Source organism: Grammomys surdaster, unplaced genomic scaffold (genome assembly GCF_004785775.1).
Source record: "Grammomys surdaster isolate TR1022 unplaced genomic scaffold, NIH_TR_1.0 189, whole genome shotgun sequence".
Lineage (NCBI taxonomy): Eukaryota > Metazoa > Chordata > Mammalia > Rodentia > Muridae > Grammomys > Grammomys surdaster.
In genome coordinates, this window is record NW_021604634.1 from 8,739,257 (window position 1) to 8,765,689 (window position 26,433).

Genomic DNA, 26,433 nt, shown 5'->3' on the forward strand with positions numbered 1-26,433 from the left:
AAAACAAAACAACAACAACAACAAAAAACCCAAACCTTTCTTGTTCCTTTGAATTCAGTTAGATAAAATTCAAATTCAAATCTGAGTACTTAGTTGTGCCCCTTAAAACTCTTTCCTTGCCCCACTGATGGAAAAACAAACAAACAAACAAACAAACAAACCTCTTAATACATTGACTCTAAGGTAACCATTTTTACTGCTTTAGTCCTACATACAAATTTCATCCTAAAAGGTCCTAAGAATTGTTAATAGCACATGATATAGCTTAATAGGTAAAGTCTTTCCGAAGGCAGATAACCAATTACCAGTTTACAAATGAACTCTTGGTGTAAGATTAGCAGTATTTGATTTTTAACAGAAATTCTAGTTTTGAGTATTCCAATTTAATTACTCAGATGAATATTTTATGTGAAATATTTCAAATATACTGACTTGCATTTTGACAAATATTCAAAGGCAGTATAATGGCTTTTTAGAGGACTATTTACCTAAAAGATCAGGACATGAAGAACAAGCATGAATATATCACTCTCAAAGATATATCCTAAAAGTCCAATTTGCACCTTTAAGTTATAATTTACACTGAAGTGATCCAAGAATCCTTAATAGGTATTGACCCAATAGAGAAATATATTTTTTCTTTTTCAACATCTGTAAATGTAAAATAAATATTTAGCAGTCTACTTATTTCTTTCTGATTTATTTCCAGAATGCATTTAGCACACTTCCTTTTTGTTGGAACTGAAAAGTAGCCATGGTGCTATAATGTTTTAGAATGGCACTGAAATTTTATTTTATTAACTAACTGTAACTGATTTTTCTCATACACAAGTATAAATGTGAAATATCAATGCTTTTACTTGGGCTCATAGAGTTTAAAAATGGCTTTAGTCATATTGAAAGTGAGCAAAATGAAGAAAAAGCTAGTTATAATTCTATGCATGAATGCAAGAAGGAACAGGTGTTCAGAGAAGACATTAGCAAAGGTTGAGATACTTCCAGTGGCTACACATTAAAGATGCTCAAGAGTCATGATATGCAGAAGTTCCTCAATCCTGGATAGCATAAAAGACAGGTGTACCATTATCGAAAACACAGGTTCACAAAGTATAATTGTTTTGATATCAATGTCATCAGTTTTCAAGTCTTAGTTGACAAATCACTACTAATTCTTCATTCTTATCTATGTGAGTGTTTAAGAATAAATATATGTATGATTATTTGTGATTAATAGGAAGGAGAGAAAACGATTATTGACCTTCTATATGGAAAATAGTTAATATGTCATTGTGTAGGCAGTTTTACATCTGTACTTAACACAGGCATATATGTCAAATTTCAAATAGCTTTATGAAAACAATTTACTGTGCTTTGCTGTTGATAACTGTTTTCTACTGATTCCAAAAATGAAAGGCGTCATTTTTGAAATCTAATCATGCAATCAACAAACAATCATTGGATTTTTAAAAGATGAAAAATTGGGAGGGTAATCAAATTCTAACAGGCATGTCCAACTGTCACCTACAGCCAGGGTGTCTGTGAGTGCATTCCAATAGAAAATCATAAACCATTTAAACATTATGAGGTTTGCTTGCAATTTCTTTTCTAACCCAGTTCTGTAATTCATGAGTGTGAACTTTATAGATGACAATATCATGTCATAATGCCAAAAATCTAGATATGCCTGTGTCTAAAGTATAAATCTACAGGCTTTATATACTAACATTTTTTTATAATTATGTTTGCTTTACACTTATCTTTATTTTTACATTTTTTATTGGCTATTTTATTTAATTACATTTCAAATGTTATCCCCCTTCTCAGTGCCATACACACACAAAAACAAACTATCCCCTTTCTCCTTCCCCATGCTTCTATGAAGGGGCTCACCAACCCACCCACCCACCCACCCATTCCCACCTCATCTCTCTAGAATTCCTCTATGCTGAGGCATCGGGCCTTCATAGGATCAAAGGCCTCCCCTCCCATTGATGCCAGATAAGGCCACCCTCTGCTACATATGCAGCTGGAGTCATGGGTGCCTCCATGGGCACTCGTTGGTTGGTGGTTTAGTCCCTGGGAGCTCTTGGGGTCTGGTTGGTTGATATTATTGTTCTTCCAATGGGGTTACTAACGCCTTCAGCTCTTTCAGTCCTTTTCCTAACTCCTCCATTGGGGTCCCAGTGCTCAGTCTGATGGTTGGCTGCAAGCATCCGCTGAAGAGAAGTTTCATAACAAACATAACATGAACAGAACATTTATATGTACATCTTATTTAATGGCATTGTTTAGTGTGGATCTTGAATGTCCCAAAGATTCGATTCCTTGATGGTACTAGTGAGAAGTGGTAGGATGTTTAAGAGATGGGGCACAGTGAGAGAGAGGTCTTTAGATCACTAGGGTGTGCCCTTGAATGAGATGTTGTAATTCTGGCTACCTTGATCTGTATAGGAGGTGAGTGGTTTTCTTAACCCATGAGCGGTATTCCTATACAACTCCTCACTAAAGTCTGCATAGCAATGAGGCAACTTGATCATGGATTGGAAACTATAAAATAAAATTTCACTTTTTCTAAGTTGATTGATCTTAATATTTGTCATAATAGTGCAAAGCTGATTAACACTCCATATTGTTAGAATGCACATGGCTGTGTGTTGCTATGTTTTTGAGTCACGTGGATCATACTTCTCTATGTATTGCTTGATAGCCTAAGGATGTATACAGTATTTATTGCTCATTTACTCCTCGAAGCATTTTTATCTCATCTCTACTTTACAGATGAGAAGGATGTGAAGAATGGTGGATTTAATCAGTTTATTCAAAGCTTCTTAGTTAATACATATATGAAGATACATATACATAGTTAATACATATATGTAGAGGCAGGCACCCTAGCTTTAGAGTTTCTGTTCTTAGCCACAGTTCCTCATTCTGCTCAAAGTAGAAGAAAAAGTCTTGCTGCCTATCTCAGAAGGGGTGTCAGTAAAGTCACTGATCTCTGGTTTCCTCCTTTTAGATATTTATTCACAAGGCAGATTCCACACTGAACCAGTCTGTGAAGAAAGTGAAAGCTCACAAGTGGGGTCTGATCTCTCAGTGTTTCACTCCAGCACTGAGTGTTGCAGCTCATCTGGTTACCACCCTCAGGCTCAGGTCCTGTGTGCGTGAGTTTTTTGCCTACGATTTTCCCTTTTCCAGGGTCGTTTGCATCAGTTTGTAGAGTCATCCAAGAATGGATCCATACACAGTCCCGGGGAATTAGCACAATCAGAGCAGGTGTGAGAATCCAGAGGTAGGATGCCAGCTGCTGATAAAATCAAGTCTACACTGAAAAGAGATTAGTGGATTGTGTGGTTTAATTGTACCCAGTCCCGAGTGAAACAGTGTTAATGTGGGAACTTTAATTGGGCCACGAAGGCTCTGTCTTCATCAACTGATAAATGCAATTATCATAATGATGCTTCAGTGGCTGTGAGGGTGGTACGCCTGATGAGTCCAGTACATTTATTTCTCTATCTTTCTCACCTTTTCTTGTCTTTCCACTGTCTACAATGGGAAGATGCAGCAAGAAGGTTTTCTGTTGTCTGCTGTTCTAGATTTGATGATGGTAGTGGTGAGCAGACAAGTTCTCACTTTGTAGTCTAGGCTGGTATAGAATTCAATATGTAGTCCAAACTGGCCTGAAATGTGTGGCAATACTCCTGCCTCAACCTCCTGAAACCATTATAGGTGTGGCAAACAACACTCAAATGAATGACTGATTGTTGTCACCTAACCTCTGGTATTGTACTACAGCATCCAAACACTAGAACTTTAAGAATAGTATTTGGGTAAGGACAATCCTAGTTCATGATATAGAGACATGGGAATATTTCTGCCTGCACATGATTTTGGGGCATCACAAAATCCCAGTGCACTTATGGTTTTGATCTGATCTCCTGCTAGATATTTATCACATGGCTAAACCTACTCCCTTGGGCAACTACTTAGATATCTATAGAAAATACCCAAGCAAATTGCTGTATCCTACTTAAAATTCTCTTCTCTTTTCTTCTCATATTCTTCTCTTCTCTTTGTTTTATACATAGGACCTAAACTCATAGGACAATTGAATCACAGCAGTAGTTAGCAATCAGAGCTCTTCTTCCCCTCATTGCTGGTCAGTGAAAGGTTAACTTCCAAAATCCCCCAAAGAAGCAACAGAAGCTTATTTTTTTACACTAGAATATGTTGGCCACGTACATAGTAACACCATGGTACAAAGTCACACCTGGTCAAACAACAGTAATAGAAGCAATTCTCTGGGGAAATGTAGTTAAAAACAAAATGTCTCTGCCCAGAAAACTTCTCCAAAAGTAGAAGAAAAACAAAAATAATTTATTTGAATAAGCATGAATTTAGAGTGTTCTTTGAATCTCAGGTGATCTACTAAAAGATTGCAAACAAAGTAAATACTATTTTTTTAATGTAGACAATTAGGATTTAGAATATACACATTTTAAAAACAAATTATAGCTAGTCTTCAAGTAAATGGACTTGACAGTACCATTTGTTACATATATCACACAAAATATGCCATATTCATCTGACATTTGTGGAGGCCATCCATTTTAGCTAATTGTCTTTATCCAAAAGAAACACAAACGTAATCTTTAAAGCAGGAGGTTGTTTTTCCATTAGAGGGAAATGTTTGGGTAATAGAACTTGCTCCATGCTCTGTTGTCCTTGGTGATGACATATCAAAGCTATGGCTTTCTGGTTCTGGAGAAGGATATTTCTCCAACATAAAGTAGGCTAAGGAGTTCATTTAGCTTTAAGATAGATTTCCATAGTGTCAATGTCAAAGAGATAGAGCTTATGTTTCCTAACCCTCTAAGAAAGTAGGGAGTGAGGAAAAAAAACAGCAGATGGGTTGTGATTAGCCTCAAGCATTCTCCTTGGAGGGGCGCTGTCTTTCTTAAAGTCAATTTTATGGAATACAGCCTTAGATTATTTATTAAAAATATTCTTTAAAAATGTCCTGAATGCACAAAATATATTTTGACATATTCACTCCCACTTCTCACCACTCATCTGATTTCTTCTTTCATATTTTACTCTCAACTTCAAGTAATCTATTTTTAAAAAATATAACTGAATCCAAATAGAATATTCACTTATATTCATGAAAAGTCATAGATTTCCGATTTTTGCACCTGAGTACCTGACTTAGAATGAATATAGCTAAACCAAGTCATTATCCTAAATTATTAATATTTACTCCTATCTTAAGAAAATGACTAATCAACTCTAACCTCTGTTTACTTTTATTTCTAGTGTTCTAGAATTAATTTATCAAATCAATACATTTTATAGTTTTCCCATAGATTCTTTAAATGTGAAACCACTAGGTTTGAAGAATTAGCATGGCACTGAAGCAATAGCTGCGAGCTTATATGTTGATACAAGAATCATGAGGCAGAGAGAGATAGACAAGATAGAGATGGAGAGAGATAGAGATAGAGAGACAAGGGGATTTGTAACTTCAAATCCCACCCCTAGGGACATACCTCCTCTAACAAAGCCATATCGTTTAATCCTTTCCAAACTGTTCCATGGGTTGGAGACCAAGTATTCAAACACTTAAGTTTCTAGGGGCTATTCTCATTCAGATCAACAGAGGTACCAATTTAAGCACCCTTGGGGCACAAGAGTCACTAGATTATAAGTTAGTGCCATGGTTCTTTAAGTCTCAGAAAGTTATTTATTCCCTGGGATTTTCTTCATGTGAAACAGGAAATTGTTTATGAAGTAAAGATTATAAAACTAATTTATGTAGACAGGTCACCTCTGGAAACCTGGAATGATATTAAAATACTAGTATCCACTTGATACACATTTTATCAACTTTGGCTTATCATGTTCTAGTAGTCTAGGATGATCTTATTCATGAAGATCAATACTATCTTTACCCTTCTCTTGAAGGGTGACTCTAGATACAGGAGCAAGCAATACCTGTGATACAGGACTACTTCAATGTGACATTTCAGCGTGAATAGAAATGGCTTATTTAGTTAATCCTAATTTGGATAGGGTATATAAAATCTAAACATGTGTATAATTTGTACATTTTAATAACATTATATAGTATTTAAAATACTTAAAGTACCTCTCTATATATTTTATTGAAATACAAAAACGCATGCTTGGCTTTGACTCTATTATCATTTTGCTACTTACTTTTGTAAGAGATTAACCATCCTCTATGAGTACGTTAGATGGAAGCAAGCAGAAGCCAGGACTAGGTCCCATACCTGTCCTCAATGTCTGTGCTTTTAGTTTGCTGGATTAATTTGAGATTAAATACTTTTCTGTCTCATCCAACAGTTTAAAGTTGATTGTCTTAATATTGCTGAATCTGTGAGTCCACGTATATTTGCGTCATTCAAACTCACTATATGTATATTCCATCTGACTACAGAATAAGGTCTAACATTTGTGCTTATCTTTTTAATGTTTATCATAAAAAGATACATTTACCTGACACTTACTGGATATATGACTTTTCCTCACATGTTCTGGTCTAGCAGGTTAGGTTTGTTAGTTGTTGGCTTCTAAAATGGTCTTATGCAGCTCAGGAGTTGGCTATGTAGCACAGTCTGCACTTAAACTCTTGATAATGCTACTTCTAGCTCCTGAATGCTGAGATCGAAAGCATGACTCATTGTACTTGGCTCATTATCTAGGTTCTACATTATTTGGTGTCTTCACCCCTGTCTTAGTTAGGGTTTTACTGCTGCGAACAGACACCATGACCAAGGCAACTCTTATAAGGACAACATTTAATTTGGCCTGGCTTATGGTACAGAGGTTCAGTCCATTATCATCAAAGAGGGAAAATGGCAGCCTCCAGGCAGGCATGGTATGGGAGGAGCTGAGAGTTCTACATCTTCATGTGAATGCTGCTAGTAGAATACTGTCTTCCAGGCAGCCATGGGTCTTAAAGGCCACACACAGAGTGATGCACCTACTCCAACAAGGCCACACCTAGTCCAACAGGGCCACATTTCTAATAGTGCCTGTCCCTAGGCCGAGTATATACAAACCATAACAACCCCCATCCCCTATCTCTAATGAGGGCAAATAGTGGGCAGTGCCAATAGCTCTGCTTCTTTTCTAGCTCAACCGGAAAGATCTAGAGACATTTCTATCATGAGTCTTCTTCAAAAGTTTATAACTCAGTCATAAATACTTGGCATTGACAGAAACTTACCCCAGAGGATTGCAGGCTTAGAGAAAAATTATTCATTTATAAATTTCGCTGACTTGATTTAAATTGGTTTAACTGCACTTACTCTTTGTGATAGGAGGAAAAATAATAGCTTTGTAGTTCAAGACAGTTTTGTCCGCCTATGAGTCAATACAGCATTAGGATACATGAAAAAAAAAAGCCATCAGAAAAGGGACCACTGAGAACAGACAATAATTCTTTTTTTTTAGAGAAGAGCTTAAGGGTTGGCATTATTCAACCACAGATCTATTAGCAGAACTTAAGGGGAAAAGTGGATGTTGTGAGCTATTGATTAACTGCTCAAAGCATCCTGTTTGTTTTCTGTTTTTCCATCCACACAAGTTTCAGAGAGGTGAATGCTTGCAGTACTCTGGCCATTCCCATAGCAGCTACATAATGATGTCAGGAAAGAAGGGAGAACAGCAGTGGCTCTAGGCTGTGCTGGTTCATGCCTGACAAAAGCTTCATTTCTCTACACTCATTTCTTGAAGAAAATGCTTGTTTCATGCTGACTTTAAAACATGTAGGACTTTTTGAAATAACATAAGTTCCATTAAATCAGATATAATATATGAGATTATCTGTTTCCCTCCTTTTACCAATTACCTAGCACACTGTGAGATTGTTTACATTTAGACACTGAAGAGATCGACCTGACTCTAATGGTCAGAAGAGATTATTGGAAGAGGATGATCATGGAAATATAGTTTAGGCTGAAGCATTTGAAACTAGAATTTATAATTAAGAGATTTGATGAAAAGTACAGTTACATGTTAGATCAAAATGTGATCTTAACTCTTAACAATTCTGAGTCTACTTTAAAATAGAGTTCCACACATTTTTGTTCTTTAAATGCAACCACTGAATTTCAATAAACATTCTGTTTTAATATAGACATATTTTTATAGTTTTACTGATTAAAAAATTTACATATAATTTAAAATATTTGAATAAAAAACAAAATAAAGAGCAAAAGAAAAATATTCTAAATTTGTGTGTGTGATCGTATGTGCATGTTTATGTCTGTGCAAGTGCACTTATGTACGTGTGCATGTGAAGATCATAGGTCAGCCTTAAGTACTGTTCCTCAGGAACTGTTCATCTTGCTTTTGGAGATTGGGACTTTCCCTGGCTTGGGGATTACCAAATCAGCCCAGGGACCTTCTTACTTCTGAACTGGATTACAGAGTGTGAGACCACAGCAGACTTTTCATGTGGGTAGAAGTCAGGTCCTTGTAATTGTATGACAAGTGCTTTGCCAACTGAACCATCTTCTAGCTCTAATATATATGTATATGTGTGTATATATATATATATATATATATTGCCAAAGATTATATGTAATGTATATTTAATAACATATATGTATAATATGAATTTTTGATATATATACATTAAACAATTATTATTATAACCAGATTAATTAACATACCTCTCACTTACCTATACTATAACTTATAGCCCCTGAAATTTTTCTTTGTATACCAAAGCTTCTACCCTTGAGTAGGATCCTATTTCCTGTACCTCCTGCTCTATGCCAGAGATTGCCATTCCACTCTGCTTCTATGCTTTCAGCATTTTTAGATGTCACCTTCTTTTAGAATCATAGTGTTTGTCTCTATGTGTTTGCCTTATTGTTATTGGAATAATAGCCTAAAAGTTCATCTATGCTGTCACAAGTCTCAGGCTTTCATTAGAAAAATATTGCAAGTAACGCAATGAAAAAGATGAGCAATAGACATTAACTAACCTTTTCTAAACCAAATGGAAAGCTTGCCAAGAATTATGGAAAAAGATAGTTGGTGTCACTATTATAAATTAACATAGTTATTGTTAAAAACAAAATGGAGGTGCCTCAAGGAATTGAAGGTAGTACTACATAGCCTAGTAATCCCTCTGTTGAGTATATATCCAAGGGACTTGGATTGTTTCCTTGAAGAGATTATTCCATCCCTGCATTCACATAGCACTCTTCACAGTATTCAAATTGTGGAAACAATCAAAGAGTTGGGATAGATGGACAGATCAAGGTAGCATTCTGTTATACAGAGAGAAGATACTGTAATCTGTGACCCTGAGATATGCCTTGTGATGTTCTGTTAAATGGCATAAGCCAGACTCAGAAAGAGAACCATTGTATGGCTGGTCTCATTTATGCTTACAATAGGGATTAAGCAAATTAAAAACCTAAAAGCATCTTTTATTTGTCTCAGATTCTTTTAAATAAAGTTGATTTAGCAGGGCAGTGGTGGCACTTGCCTTTAATCCCAGATTTCTGAGTAAAGGCCAGCCAGGTCTACAGAGTGAGTTTCAGTATAGGCAGGGCTATACAGAGAAACCTTGTCTTGAAAAACAAAACAAAACAAAAAACAAAACCAACCAACCAACCAACCAACCAAAAAATTGATGTAAACTTTGAGCTTTCATCATGAGAAAAAGATTCAATGAACATGTCACTTAGGAAGTATGGGATGATCTGAAGAAATATGAAGCAGAATGAGGTGAAAAGTCATGTTCCTCAGGTTGCCTTTGGATCCAGAATGCAGTGGCAAGTGCTCTGTTTCAGTGCAATAAAGATAATAGGCAAATCTCATTTCAAGTGTATTCCTGCCAGCAACCAATAGTGATGGGGTGTCATCCCACAAAGCCTTCTGTGGTAGACATGTATGAGGAGCAGCTATGGGCAAGAGGACACTCTAACACCTCCATAGGTGGAATTTCTCAAGTAGTAGCTTTTCAGTCCCTCTCTCTCTCTCTCTCTCTCTCTCTCTCTCTCTCTCTCTCTCTCTCTCTCTCTCTGTTTTATGTATTTACATATCAAATGTTGCCCCCTTCCAGGGCCCCACTCCAAGAATTCTTCATTCCCTCCCCCTCCCCTTTGTCTCTGAGAGGGTGTTCCCCCACTCACCCAACCACCTCACTCACACCCCCACACCCCCTCTTCCTTGGGGGCATCAAGTCCTTCCAGAATTAGATGCATTCTCTCCACTGAGGCCAGACAAGGCAGTCCTCTGCTACGTATGTGCCAGTGGGCCATGAACAAGCCCATGTATGTTCTTTGGTTAGTGGCTTAGTCTCTGAGAGCTCCCAGGGGTCTGGGTTAGTTGATATTGTTGTTCTTCCTATGGGTTTGCCATCCCCTTCAGCTCCTTCAGTCCTTGCCCTAACTCTTCCATAGGGGTCCCTGACCTCTTCATTCTTTCAAACACTGACTCATCTACTCACTTGAGAGATGTAAGAACTCTGAGCAGAGAAAGATGGCACTAGATGTTGATTAGCTAAAATAGCAAGCAATTGAGGAGACAATTTCAGAGCACCAGACAACACCAAATTTGAGTAACGTGTTCATCCTCAATACTACTTTTAACAAGCACTCAAATATAACAAAAACCATATTTTTAAAAATTATGACAAACATTTCAGTTATATACTGCTGCTTAGAATATGCTTCAACATAAGATGCAATCCTGTTAATATATTAATCCAGTGTTACATTTTTTTTTCTCTGCAAAGGGTTTTGTATAGGATAATTAAAAGATCATCTGTGTTAAATGTGTGCTATTAACATTATTGCTTTTAAAGATTTTTTTTCTTACTTTCATCTGTATAGTGTATGTGGATGTAAGTGGAAGTGTGTAGGGCCGTGAAGGGATGATTTGGTCTCCCCAGTAGAGCACTGGGTTTGAGATAGCCAGAGACCCAACAGGTGACCATGGCCTGTGAGGGACATCACGTATCTCCCCATGCCCCTGGATTCTAGACTCCTACGTGTGGCCTACACCTCCATTAGCCCGCAACTTGCAGACGTGCATTTGGGTCAGAGTAGCTCCTCCCAGAGAGGTTTGCATCACCATCCACAACTACAAGTAGAGGGCGTGACTAACAGAGATTTCCATATTCATGAGTTACCTAAGGCCAGGGGGCGTAGCTCAATTAAGTTATTCCTCCCCAGCCTCTCCTCTTTCCCCCTCCCTATTTAAGCCAGCTCCCCCTGGCTTTTATGGAGGGCCCACAGCCAGGTCCAACTACCACACCATGAACAATAAACTTCTTGGAACATTGGACTTTCTCGAGTTATTGGGACCCGCTGCCCAGTCCGGGACTCCTGGACCCTTTTCCTGTTTGTGGGACCTGTCAGGACTCTGCCTTTGGAAGCCATAAGTGTCAGATTCTTAGGAGTTGCAGTTTCAGGCAATTGTGGACCAGTGCATGGATACTGGGGACCTCTGCAAGAGAAGTAACCACTGAACCGTCTTTTCAGCCCCATTTTTGTGTTTTTGTTGTTGAACCCTATTTAATCAAGGAAGCAATCAAAATCTGTGATAGTCATAAGAATTAAGGAGGCTTTCAGGAAAAAATGTTTTTCTCCTTAACCCATCTTATTGTTCTTAGATTCTTTGAGTTTGATTGTTATCCTGCCATGATTAGTGGATCCTTTCTTCATTTCCCCATCGTTCTTCAGTGGGAATTAATTAAATTCTTAATTCATACTCTAACTTTTTTTCTTCTAGAAGGAACCAATAAACATTTTATCCTTCCCGTCGTTGGAGGGTCAGCTTCACTGTTACTTGTCATCCTATTTGTCATCATTATCATTTTATATAACAGGTGAGTAAAGCAACTTACCCTGAGTCTTATTTATTTTGAATGATTCTGATATTTAAGGTTTTCTATGAATAACCCAAAAACTTATGAAGTGACTCAGGATTTATGTATGAGTGTACAGTTACATACATAGGTAATTGCTGCTCTTTAAAAAGGGACAGAAAAACAAACAAGCAAAAAAGGACAGGAAGCAAGAGGAGTACTATTATAGACCAAAGCTGGAGTCACTCATTTAAGAGTTGGCAGTGTGCCCTTACATTCATGCAAATTTCTCTGTTCCTTATCCATTTTCCCTTCTGACTCCTCCACGGGAATAGGTGTCAGTTGAGAAGCTTTTGTGAGTGTGTGGGTTGTGGGGTAGGGGTTGCACAGGGCAATGGGGAGGGAGGAAAAAAGAGGAAGAAGAGGTTAATGTTTTATTCAGCCATTTTTTTTTTTAATATCGCAGTGCAGCGAACAAGAGGCAAGGAAGCTTACATATTACCAGGATAACAACACAGTCTAAGATAATTTGATATTTTCTGAGACAAGCCACCTATAGATGTTAAATAAGATAACTTAGATAGGACCTGAAAGAGTGGCCTGAGAGAGAGAGTTCCTACCCTTTCTTTCACTTCTAGCTCTCCCATGAGTACTACTAATCTGTCTAGTATATCTCATACTTTTTAATTAATTGGTTATTTTATTTATTTACAATCTAAATGCTGTCCCCCTTCCTGGTCTTGCCTCTTCAAACCCTGCTCCCCTCCTTCACTCCTTTACCTCTAAGAGGGTGCACCACCACCTACCCACCCACTCCCAACTCATCCCTCTAACAATCCCTTACCTTGGGCATCAAGCTTCCACAGGACCAAGTGCCTCCCCTCCCATTGATGCCACATAAGGTCATCCTCTGCTACATATGTAACTGGAGCCATGGATCCATCCTTAAGCTTTGGTTTATGGTTTAGTCCCTGGACTTTAATTTTATTAGATAACTTGTTATACTATGTTTCAGTTGGAGGGTTATCTGCTAAGGAGAGAAAGGGATCACTTTTTGAACATTAGAATTTTGCATGTCTGGAAAGGTGCGGGCATGTAATATTTTTTGACAAATGAATAAATAAAATTTTATTCTTCCCTTGCTGATAATATTAACAACACACACACACACACACACACACACACACACACACACGGCTTGTTACTATGGTTCTCAAGCAAGATTATATGTCTTGTCTGCATATATTATCCATAACTCCCTAACTCTTTTACTGTCACCTGATGTTAATAACATTTTTCCCTCCCCTACATTGCTCTCAGAACTACTTTCTCCCTTGAACCTATCAATTTTACCTATTTGTTCTTTTGAAATAGGATTGGTGATGCCATTCTCCTGATTGACACTTGTATTATCATCTGAAAGACATCAGAATAATCACTCACTAAGCCAGCTATCAAAATGTGCCTTGCTTTCTGACTTCAGCAAATATTCATTTACATTTTCCTTGTTACTACTCCCCCTAATCCTGATTACTTTTGTTGAAACTGGAACTATTATATTTTTTAACATATCCAACTCACTTCTCAAAAGTGAAGAATTTTGCTACCAAAATACAGTTTCTCTAATTTGACCTCAGTCCTTGTGCTTCATTCAGCATGCAAGACACTTGTCTCCTTTCCCCATGCCAGAGGTCTGTCCTCTTTTGATGTTCCTTCAAATAGACATGATGTCACTATCTGAAATAATCTTGTCCTCTTCATCTGCCATGCCTTGCATCTTGCTTTGTATTCTTGTGATTGTCATCCCTTTCTGTACATCTATGATAATCATAATGGGAGAGTTTTCTGCTTTTTATTTTTAGTGTTTTCATTTTAGTGTTTTAGTGCATATTCAATAGGTGTCTGTACAAGTACAGTGGAACACAGAGAAGTCTTACCTTTTCTCCCATCATGGCGGCCTGATCATGAGACATTGATCACTTGTTTAGTAAATAGCACAGCACAGGTTACATAAAGAAAGATTTTTTTTTCCTGAGTAGAAAATACCAAGTTAGGAAAAGATCCCCAAGTGTTAGTATTAGAGAAAATTCAGTATCACAGAAGTACACGGGGACAGGAAGCAGAGCTGAAACAGTGTCAGAAGGGACCTCTGGAGGGTCACAGATGTTGGACATGATAAGTTTTGCTTCATGAAAATGCATTACTTTTACCTGAACAACTAAATTGAACCAGAGAGTACCTAGCCTCCCTTGGTTAAATGTTATAAAAAGATTAGCGAGCTTGACTGCATAATCACAGGTGAAAAGCACAAAAGAAAGGGCACTTGCTCTTTCTATCTTGTCACTGGGATGTTTTGGTTGTTACTTCAAATGGAAATACTTTGAAAACTGACCCAAGGTTTATAACAGTGACCCAGAGCCCTATGCCTTACCATTTAGAATAATGCTGCAGCTTCAGATGTGCTGAGTTGGATAGAAGCCAAAGTAAATTTAGACTACTCTTGGCACCTAGTCACCTGTGATTCTGATGCCCTTGGAAGCAATTCTCTGCATCGAGTTTGTGCTCTTCCATGTAGAAATGAGAAAGATGGCAATAGTGAGTGAACAGGACCAGGGGAAGTACACAGTGCTCATCAGAATGAAAGGAGCCAACATTTATTCTTGATGTGGATATTTGTTAGGTGAAATTCAATATTTAGTGAGAAAAATGTTGCTTATTTGTACACTTGGTGTAAATGTGCATATGATATTTTTAACAAATACTATGTCTTAATATGCTGGAAACTCTTCTCTTTTCAGCACTGCAAATGTCCCCTATTGAGAAATATTTTACAATTAGAACAAGACAACTGTTCAACAGCTTTGGTATATGATCTCACTGTATTGTAAAGATAAGAGGACTGATCATGAGACACTGATCACTTGTCTAGCAAATAGCACAGCAAAAGCTGCATAAAGAAAGCTTTGAAATCTAAACTAAGTTCTCTTTTATTCACACTACATTGTATATACTCCAGTGTTATTGAAGTAGAGTACTAATTTCTTAAATAACAAAAATCAGATAAATGTATATAAAGAGTTAAGATTGTGCTGAGGTAGTCAGTCTACTTCCAAGCAATAAGAAGTACCCATTATCATCAATAGCCATTATGGATAATCTTTTTTTTTTTGCAGAAAGAATATCATGCTTTCATGATTGCTACAGAAGAGTTGTAATTGTAGTTTTAAACAAAACAACAAGAAGAAGCAAACACAACAAAATTTCTATTTCTGCTGTAGTTCAGTTAGAATCTTGTTTGTAGGGAGATGACAGAGAGATAGACCTGATATCCCCATAACAGCTTTTTATAATATTCTTGGCTGTCGTTATTTTTCTAATTATAGTATCATTTTTTGTTTCCCTTATATTTATTCATTTGAGATTTCACCCAGAATGTTTCTTAGATGAGTGTGTTGTACAGTATGGCTCTGGATAGTCTGCTTATACAGGTGACTCAGCGTGGAGATACCTTGGATTCAGATGGGAGGGCTGTGGCTTTAACTCCAACACCATTCCTAACCCATGAGATGCTGGCCAAGATGATATTCACCTCTGAGCACTTTTCTAATCTATTAGAGCTTTGATGTACTTTAAATAAAATAATAAATCAGGTAATTTATAATAAGACCTGAAGACTTTTAAATGAAACAAGTCAATTATTATTGTCATCCAATACATTAGAGTGCTGACCTTTTAAAGAAGTCCAGAAGTCCAAAAGCTATAGGCTATTTTGATATTAGTTCACTATACAATATCTTGTAAAACCACTCTGATTAATTGGTAATGCATTCTGGAGAGCAGTGTAGCAGTGCATCTATGAGCACATTAGAGTAGATAAACATGTTATTCATTTCATTGCTGTAACAAAACACCTGGAAGGCACCCTTAAGGAAGAATGAATTTATTTTGACTCACAGTTAGGAAGTACAGTCCATCATGACAAAGAAATCATGGAAGCAAGAATATGAGTCATCTGGTCATGTATCTAGTCAGGAAGCAGAGGGAAAAAACTTCCTGGTGTATTTTCTTGTTATTGAGTCTTTGACCCCTGCCTATAGGGTAGTGATGCCATATATAACACAAGTCTTCTTTCTCCAGGTAGATATTTCTGGAAACAAAATTTACACCCAGAAATACGTTTCCATGATGACTTTAAATCTACTCGAGTTGACACTCAAATATCACTCTGGAAAATGTACACATAAAACAACTATTTGTAGCCACAAATACTTATTCACAAATACATAAATGGTTGGGTACATAGCAAGGATTTGAACAGTTCAAATAACCAGTACTTGAGTGTAGGCTCTTAACATTTTGTCCTGAATTTGTATTCCAGGAAGAGAAGGAGACAGGTGAGAACTCCACTTAAAGAGCCCAGGGATAAACAGAGTAAGGCAAGTTGGTTATCATTGCTCCCATTTGTTTAAAATATCTAGTAAGAACTCTTATTTTCAGTTGTGTATGTTATTGCTTATTTTCCTTTTAATGACCTTGCAGTGCTATTCAAGTACCAAGTAGCTGATGAAATAGTTATCTTATTTTTAATAATTTTTGAAGCCAAGATTTTGAAAATATATCATTATAAAGAATACATGCCTATTTTTCTTGGAAAGCTGAGGCGGGAGGATTGTGAGGAAAATAGTAACAATTACACTGTTATAATTGCAGTCAACATTACAGAATTATCTGTAATGGAAATATGACCTATGTTAGTGTATTTGGAGGATTCTATAGAGTACCTTCATTGGGTGCTTAACTCACCAAAATCTGCATTATGTGTGCTTCCATAACACATTGTACAATCTTGGTAGTTTAAAACAAAACACATAATTTTTTTCATGATTGAGGGTTTAAACAAACAAACAAACAAACAAACAAAAGCAATCATGAGAAAGGTATCTACTTCTTGGGTAAATCTAGTTTTGTACTTTTCTCCCAGTTTCTGGTAGCTGCCTGAAATTCTCCACAGCCATTGGGGAAATTCACTAAACTTTGGCTAGGTAGAGGACATCTTATTTTTGAAGAATTAATCAGCATAAGACTAAACTTGATAATCTGCCTTTAGTTTACTTACCATCTATTCCAGTCATGTAAATTGAAGATGTAATTTCTAAAATATGCTTTAGAAATAAGTTTTGTATAATAAGGTTAATGTTTTACTAAATTATCTGCAATGGAAATATGACCTATATTAGTGTATTTGGAGGGTTCTATAGAATACCTTCATTGGATACCGAAATTCAGTGAGCCACTCAATGTTCTGCTATTTATTTTGTAGGTAGCCACCAACTGCAGAAGTCCCACTTCTCCCTTCCAGTCTACAGAAGATGAAAAAGAAGACATTTATGTAAACTATCCAACTTTCGCTCGAAGGCCAAAACCAAGATTCTAAGTTGCTCTTTTGGCCTGAGCACATTAGTGATGACTTCTATGGCATGGAGTTTTACCCATGCTCTCCTCACCACCAGGATTTACATTGATAAAAAATTGCATTTATTTCATCTAATATATAGAAGTACTTTATTACCTGGGAACATTCTTCATAGAGATGCATTAGAAAACCCAAATTTAATGGAATCAAGTGTTCAAGGAATCTTCTTCCATTATGTAACAGAACAATTTAGAGAGGATTAAGCACCACATGGCTTTCTCACTCTACTTGAAATTAATTGTGAGCATAAGCTTGTTTCTGGATCCTTCCTACAGTGTTGGTCTTACTTACTTACATACTACTGGTCCAGCTTTCATGCTGCTTCTCTCATATGCTCCCATTATGGTTGACAAGGACACTTGGTAGAAAGCTTACTGGTTAAACACAAGAAACAAAGTTTATTATTCACTTATTAACAAGAAGGTAGCATTACCATAAAGGATTAGATAACCTAAATTAGCTATGGGTTCAAGACCAGGACTAAAGCATTACTTGGGAATTCTGAGTGTTGCTAAATAGGAGGATGAAAGGGACCTAGAAGTTGAGTTATTCCTAACAGACGTTGACTGCAAAGACATTACTCGGTAACCAGATAACAAGTGAATATGCTATAACATCAGCATAATTCAAAAGAGTACATGTAAAGGAATGGCTAGGAATGAGATAGTTGTACAATTATTTCTTCTCTTTCTAGTTTCAAATAAATTCATCTCTAATTTTATAGAAAGTTCTTGCCACCCATTCAAGCCTGGCCTTCTATACAGTGAGCTGGTCCAATAAGAAATAATTATGTTAATAATGCTTTTTCTACTTTTGAGAATTATTTTAATATGTAAACTTGTGAGTTAAAAAAATTGCAAAATTAGCACATGAAAAGAAATTGATGGTTTTAAGTAGTAGAATATAGTAATGTAGGAATCTGAGAGCAGAGAGTTTGGGACGAGGTGAAAAGGAAAAGACAACACCAAATAGTGATATATGAGAGAAAATCTGTGCTTCAGTTTGATCAAGGCCATCTCTCCCAGCTCTGCTGGCACTGAAAGAATGCATCTGATGTTGTCTCCATTTTAGATAAAGGAGAAAATAAGGAGTGTTTGTGAAACTAAATAAAACTATAGTTATCTTAAAACTATGGTGGCCATTATCAAATAGAATGGTATTTAGTATCTAAAAGACCCATTTCTTATCTCTAAAAAAATTAAATTATCATAAACTTTAAATCTCTATTGTGGAAAGCTTCATTTAAGTTTTTGGTGTGAAAATTTTGTTACAAACTTAAGTGAAACAAATCTGAATGCTAGTACTGTTACATAGATTCCAAAATTGAATCCATAATTTTAAGGTAATTAGTGGATATTTCATATTTTTAACCTTAGATACCATGTATGATGAATAGGCCAATTATTTTGCCAATTACAGAAATTCAGAAGGTAATAAATAAAAACGACTGCTTTCTTAGTTGTGCTTATATAAGAATGTTTTTTTAAATCAGTTTTTAACTGGTTGCTTGAAAATTTTTATGTCTCAGTTTGTGAACTGTTTCTCTAAATATGCCAGTGAACCATAGTTGAAAGACAATAAACCAGAAAATAGTCAACATTTGGAACCATTAGAGATCACAAGGCTATACCTCACAGTTTGCATGGTTAAAAAATTTAGTATTGTTCATAAAATAAACTAATTATTTTTCCAATAATGTTAAAGATAATCAAAGCAATACTTTCTAGAATGTTTGGATGCCAAGTTTTGCAATGGCTAAGTTGGTGAGAGGGAATGTTTTTATAATTGCACTGTAGGGAGATACAAATAGTGGTCAGTGATTTGTATGAAGAGTCACGTAAGTAGATCAAGAAAGCCTCCAGATCACTGGACACTCATCTTTGTTCCTATGGCAATTCATATGATGTTTTGGAAAAAAACACTCCCTCAAAATATATTTTTTCTGCCTATCCTTCATTTCTGTATGTTCCCTTACAGAATTTAGTATTCATCAGGAATGCTTACTACAATCTCCGACTTCCCCATGTCTCTGTTATGCTGCAGAGATGTTGCTCATTGTCTCTCTAGACATTTTTACTCAAGAAAGCACTTTAATTTTAGTCTTTGTGTCCTACACAATTCACAAGATTTCGGGAATGTGAACCCTCCGAAAATTTTTGTGCCTATTGTTCTGATTGGCAGCAGAGTGATCAAAACTGAACTAAAATTAAAAGATGAACGTCAGAAATTAAATACAATTTTGTTTTCCATGTTTTATTTTATCTTATTTTTTTTTAATATTTGGTGCTGCTTTGGAGGCCAGATGCTTTCTGGAGGTGCTTTACACAGATAATGGATACCAGTATATAGTACAACATTAAGTGAGATATGCTTGGATTAAATGCTATCATCTTAATATTTTTATTAAAGTAAACAATGAAAGGTTTGATTAGAAATAGAGCAGTTTCTTAGGTGCTTAAAATAACTATGTATATACTATGCTATTTTCAGACTGATGTTGAATTTCATTTAAATGCATTTATGTTAATGTTAAGAAAATAGAATATAAATCTTTATTTTTCTCTTTTATTCTTTTTCATTATTTTATTCCTGAAAATTGAATTCAGGGCTTTTAAATATCAGGCAAGTACTATGCTTCTGAGCTACACTCTAGTTCAGAATATAATTTAAAGTTTAAATATTCAACTAATTATCAAGATACTATACATTAAACATAAATTTAAAAAGATAAAGTAAAATAAAAGCTAAAACGTTCTTTTTGTTTTAAACATGCAAGTTTTATTAGTTTACATATAGAACTCCATTAAATAAAATAATATAATTACAATACTACTTTAAATTAGGAAACCCCACATTACAGTTAAAGACTAGTTTACACAGTTTAATTTTCTATGTTCAAAGCACTAACGTTGTAAGATGCTGTTAGAAAATGCTTTATTTGAGGCTATAGATAATAATTGTCTGATTAGTGATTTGTTGCTTATTGTCTCTGATTTAATTGTCAGTTCTTTGCCTATTGTATCTAGAACAATGTTTCCAGTTTTATTTTCCATTATCAGAGACTGAATTTGTAGGCATAAAGCAGCTCTTATCACTCAATGTACTGTAATCTATTGTTTTCAATGAATAAAACATAGTTCTCAATGACGTCTAGTTTCTTTTGCTACCAAAAAATTTTATGAAAAATAAACAGAAAGAAATCAACAAGTAGACAGAAATGCAGAACAAATTTTAATCACAAAAACTTTGTAACTTTTATCTCAAAGCAATATTTTTACATTTTATAAATATGTATATTTCAAACAGCTATGTTGGAATTTTCCTTTTAGATAGCAGTTCTCTGTCCTGCATTTCCTTCCATCAGGGCATCAATTTCAGTTCTTATTCATTACCTCATTCCATTCTTCTGCTACCTCAGCAATATCCTCCACCTTCTTATGGAAACAGAAAGAGCCATAGGATCAATGATAGAAAACTCTCACCGAACAATATCCAAGTTTTACATTTTTAACAGGCATCCAGATAAGAAGCCTTTGTGTGTTTGTGTACCTGCATGCATGCATGTGTGTGTATGTCTGTGTTTGGTACATAGTTATAAAAGTTGGAGATGTTGATAACAAGCATGGGGACTCATGCTTTTTCAAAAAATAGTTAACCTATCTGCATATCATTTAGAGTTGACAGAAATACTAGGGCACAAATGGAATACATTTAGAAAATAGCAAAAAACATGATATTAATAGTGTTCACCAGAAGTGAAACACAAGTCATACACTGGAATTCTGGGGACAAAATTGCCACAGGAGACCTGAACAACAGCATCACTATTTTAGTTTGAGTTACTATTGCTATGATGAAACACCATGACCTAAAGCAAGTTGGAGAGGAAAGGGTTCATTTGGCTTATATTTCCATATCCACAGTCCTTCACTTTAGGAAGTCAGGATAGGAAACCAAACAATTAAACAGGATGAGAACCTAAAAACTAGAGCTGATGCAGAGACCATGGAAGGGTGGTTCTGGCTCAGCCTGCTTTCTTATAGAACCCAGGACCACCTACCCAGGAATAACATTACCCTCGATGGTCTGCCTATAACCTACCATGCAATTTTTATTACTATTGCTTCAGAGACTTGAAGTTCTTGTCATACAGGTTTTTCACTTGCTTGGCTAAAGTTTGACCAAGATATTTTACATTATTTGTGGATATTGTGAAGGGTTTTGTTTCTCTAATTTCTTTCTCTGTCCATTTATTGTTCATATGAAACTTAACAAGAAGGAAGGCCCGAGTGTGGATGTTTCAATCCCATTTAGAAAAGGTAATAAAATAATCATTGGAGCAGAGGAAGGAAGAGACCTGGGTGGAAGAGAAAAGGGGGAGGAAAATGGGGGGCAGAATTAGGTATTAGAGGTGATAGGAGAGAAGTCCAGAGAACCAGGAGAATGAATAGAAATATTCAGCAGTGTAAAGTAGGAGACAGAGAACCACTAGAAAATCCCAGACACCAGGGATATGAGAGGTTCCCAGGACTCAGTGGGACTTTAGCCGAAATGCCCAACAGTGAGGAGATGGAACCTGAAGAGACTACCTCCAGTAGATAGACATGGTCCCAGTTTCAGGGAGGGGCCACCAACTCATCTCAATATTTTTCATGAAGAATTATCCATGTGTAAAGAAAATTCAGGGACAAAAATGGAGCAGAGACTGAAGGAAAGGCCACCCAAAGACTCCCCCAACTCGGGATCCTTCTCATGCACAGGCACAAAACCCCTACGGTATTGCTGATGTCATGTTGTCCTTGCAGACAGGATCCTACCATGGCTGTCCTCTGAGAGGCTCTACCAACTCCTGACTGAGACAGATGCAGATACTTACAGACAACCATTGAACTGAGCCCAGGGACCCCTGTGGAAGAGTTAAGGGAAAGACTGAAGGAGCTGAAGGGGATGGCAACTCCATAGGAAGAACAGTATCAACTAACTGGAGCTCTCAGAGCTCCCAACCAAAGAGCATACATGGACTGGTCTGTGATCCCTGCTATATATGTAGCAGAAGACTACCTGGCCTTAGTGGGAGGGGATGTGCTTGGTCCTGTGGAGGCTTGATGCCCCAGAGAAAGGGAATGCTAGAGGGGTGCGGTGGGAGTAGATGAGTAGGGGAGCACTCTCTTAGTGGAGGGGCGATGGGTTAAGGAGCTCCTGGAGGGAGGACTGGGAAGAGGAACAATATTTGAAAGGTTAAATAAATATAATAATTAATAAAAAAAAGAAAGTGACTTTAGTGCAGCTTATTTGTTCTACTTTTCATTTTAGCATATGAGAGTCAACAGAAGCAAGTTTTAATCTCCTTTTATCTTTCTTACATTAAAAAAATGTAATGATTCAGTAGATTCTAGAAAATTATATTATTCTTCAAGGTTTTCTCTTTTAGAATACATTGTTTTTATATATGAAATTGCCAAATAACAAAATTAATCATTAAAATATAATTTTAGAAATCTCTTTCATTATCCTTTCAAAAGCTAGTAATAGCTAGCTCTTATATAAAGTTTTATAATTAACAAAAGTATATATTTTATTATGTGGTATAATTTTAAAACCATTTCTTATATGCTTTTGTTAGTTTTACAAAACTTCATGATTGGGCCAAGAGAAATACTATTAATGTAATTTAGAATTTAATAGATACAGATGCAGACAAAGTGTGTGCCAGACAGTACTGTCAACTTGATTAAGATGAGAATATTGATTCCTGTAAGAAACAGATTTTTAAAAATTTCATGTGAGAGTAATGTGAAATGTTGAACACTATTCTCTTTAGGTCATTTTAGTCATTGCAGTGATGGGCTGATTTAAAAGGCCTAGGAAGTTTCAGCTTTTCTTTCTCTATTATGTGCCCACTGTCCCCTGACTGCATCTTCTGTTGACCAATTATAGTTTTACTTGCCAGTTCATGTTGGCTGCAAAACCACTCATGCAAATAGCCACTCAATGACAATGGCTTCATGGGGATCTATTCCAAGGTTCCTTTCACATGTCTAAAAAGATACAAAGCTAATTCATTTACCAATCCCCAAAAGATCATCTGGTTTCCTATAAATTCCAGGAATAAATGAGTAGATGCTGAAATTTAAAAATCAATTCTATTTACCATAGCAATCAAACAAATGAAGAAATTACATCCAGCCAAATACATGCAGAATCTATGTGATTACATTCTTTTTTTGTTTGTTTGTTTTAATCTTAGTCTTATTTATAAGTACAAATACTTTTCTTTCATACATTTGTAGGTATATTTCACAGAGACAATTGTGTGTGAATGACTTAGGTTTTATCTTTTAAATCTTTATTGTTTTTATTTTTTCCTTAGTAAAACAGTCTTGAATTCCTAAAATCAAAGTTCTAAGATATTTCATTTCTGCTTTGTTCCTGATCATAGAGAGTATGTAGTCATTCAACACAAAGCCAATGCTAACTACAGCTGTTTGTAGATATTTTTAGTAATCTTGAGGACATTTTCTATTCTTATTTGGATGCAATAAAAGATTTTTTATGCCTAGTGAATATTGGATTTCATCAAGTGTATTTTTGATGCATAGTTGATCCTGTATAGGTCTTGACCATATTATCACAGCTACTGTGAATTTATGTGTACAAGGACTCTGTCATGCCTGGCAAATATTTCGCCTGTAAGTGTCCACCACTTCTGGCTTTCACAATGTTTCCACCCTCTTTTCATTCACGGTCTCAGAGTATTAGGAATAGAGAGTGTGAAATAAATATACTATTTAGAGCAGAGCACTCCACAGATTCTAGTTCTCTGCAAACTGACCATCTGTAAGTATCTGCATTAATTTCCATTTTCTGTAAAAAGGAAGCTTCTTTGATAAGGGTGGATAGATAGACTGCTTCATGGGTATAATGAGGAAAACTTTGGGGGCAGTTTATTATTATTTTCATGCAGCAAAATAGTATTCATTCCCCTGGGGGACCTATGCCTTAGTCAGCCATGAGTTTTCATCCAGTTAATGGTACCGGAAATGTATTTCATCTTGTGGAGCATGACTTAAATCCAATAAAAAACTATTCATAGCTAGCTAATATTGTTGATTACTTTTTCAGAAAGTTGCATGCATAACATCTTCTAGCACTATTAAAGCTAGCTAGAACAGATGATGCTTTTGGGTTGGTACCAGTTTGATTTCTCTATGTACTGTGTTTCAAATATCTGTGTTTCTGAAGAGTAACTAGAACAATGACAAGAGCCTATACTGTTTAAGTAGAGGGTTGTCTGTAGAAACCAACTAATCACCACCTGGAAAATTGGTAACTCATACATGGAATTTTTTTGATAGCCTATGATATCTAGGAGAGGCATTGTCATCATCATTATCATATATATTTATGTATATGTATGTATATATGTATGTGTATGAATATGTATACATATGTGTGTGTGTGTATGTATGTATTTTAAGAAGATTCTACAGTAGGTTGACACATGGAATTTCCAAGGATTTTGCTTTTCTTCCCTATACTCTTTCCTCTAGCCTCTCCTCATGTCACCCTCTTCATGTAACCTTTCTACTTCCATTATTCTCCTTCCCTCTTCCTACTACCTGAGACTGTCATCCTTGCCTGCTGACAGTGATGCTCATTAGGTTCCTTCTTCTATGATTACTCCAATTTAAATACATATGTCTAAACGTTCAAATCTACCATCCACATATAAAACAGAACATGTGATGTTTGCCTTTTTGGATCTGAATTATTAATTCAGAATAATTATTTCCAGTTCTATCTATGGATCTTGGAATTATATAATTTTCTTTAGAGCTTAATGATATTTCATTGTGCATACACACATTTCACATTCAGACATCTAGGCTCTGTTTCCAGTTCTTGACAATTGTGAATTAAGCAGACTGAATGTGGATGAGTCAGGATTTTAGTAGAAATGTAACATAGTAAAAGCAATATACAGCAAACCAGTAGCCAACATCAAACTAAATGGAGAGAAACTTAAAGCAATCCCACTACAATCAGGAACTAGACAAAGGTGCCGACTCTCTCCCTATCTATTCAATATAGTACTAGCCAGAGCAATTAGAGAACAAAAGGAAGCCAAAGGAATACAAATAGGAAAGGAAGAGGTCAAAATATCACGAATTTCAGATAATAAGGTAGTATACTTAAGTGACCCCATAACTTCCACCAGAGAACTTCTAAACCTTCTAACTTAAGCAAAGTGACTGGATATAAAATTAATTCAAAAAATCAGTAGCTTTCCTCTAATAAAAGGATAAACAGACTAGGAAAGAAATTAGGGAAATGACACCCTTATCAACAGTCACAAATAATATAGAATGCCTTGGTGGGAATCTAACTAAGCAAGTGAAAAATTTGTATGACAAGAACTTCAAGTCTCTGAAGAAAGAAATTGAAGAAGATCTCAGAAGATGGAAAGATCTCCCATGCTCGTGGATTGGCAGGGTTAGTATAATAAAAATGGCCATCTTGCTGAAAGCTATCTACAAATTCAATGCAATACCCATCAAAATTCCAACTCAATTCATCATAGGGATAGAAAAAGCAATTTGCAAATTCATTCAGAATAACAAAAATCCCAGGATAGCAAAAACTATTCTCAACAATAAAAGATTCTGGGGGAATTACCATCCAGGACCTCAGGCTGTACTACAGAGCAAAAGTGATAAAAACTGCATGGTATTTGTACAGAGACAGGCAGGTAGATCAACGGAATGGAATTGAAGACCAAGAAGTGAACCCACACACCTATGGTCACTTGATCTTTGACAAAGGAGCTAAAACCATTCAGTGGAAAAAGAACAGCATTTTCAACAAATGATGCTGGTTCAACTGGAGGTCAGCATGTAGAAGGATGTAAATTGATCCGTTCTTATCTCCTTGTACAAAACTCAAGTCCAAGTGGATAAAGGACCTCTACATAAAACCAGATACACTGAAACTAAGAGAAGATAAGATGGGGAAGATCCTCGAATACTTGGGCACAGGGGAAAAGTTCCTGAAACGAACACAAATGGCCTATGATCTAAGAGAAAGAATTGACAAATGGGACCTC

The 26,433-nt window shown here is 36.1% G+C and overlaps 1 protein-coding gene across 6 annotated transcripts in view; it reads left to right on the top strand.

Annotated features, from left to right (window-relative positions):
* The window catches only part of Cd226 (CD226 molecule), an 89,772-nt gene extending 69,295 nt beyond the window's left edge, over positions 1–20,477 (top strand). For 5 of the 6 annotated variants that reach the window (XM_028768980.1, XM_028768982.1, XM_028768979.1 and 2 more), the window contains 3 exons: positions 11,782–11,878; positions 16,236–16,293; positions 17,178–20,477. In XM_028768980.1, coding sequence (XP_028624813.1) covers positions 11,782–11,878; positions 16,236–16,293; positions 17,178–17,291 — 269 coding nt within the window. In that variant the 3' untranslated portion in view covers positions 17,292–20,477. The remainder of the gene's footprint in view (positions 1–11,781; positions 11,879–16,235; positions 16,294–17,177) is intronic. The other variant, XM_028768983.1, reaches the window with a different exon arrangement.
* Positions 20,478–26,433: the final 5,956 nt, after the last annotated feature.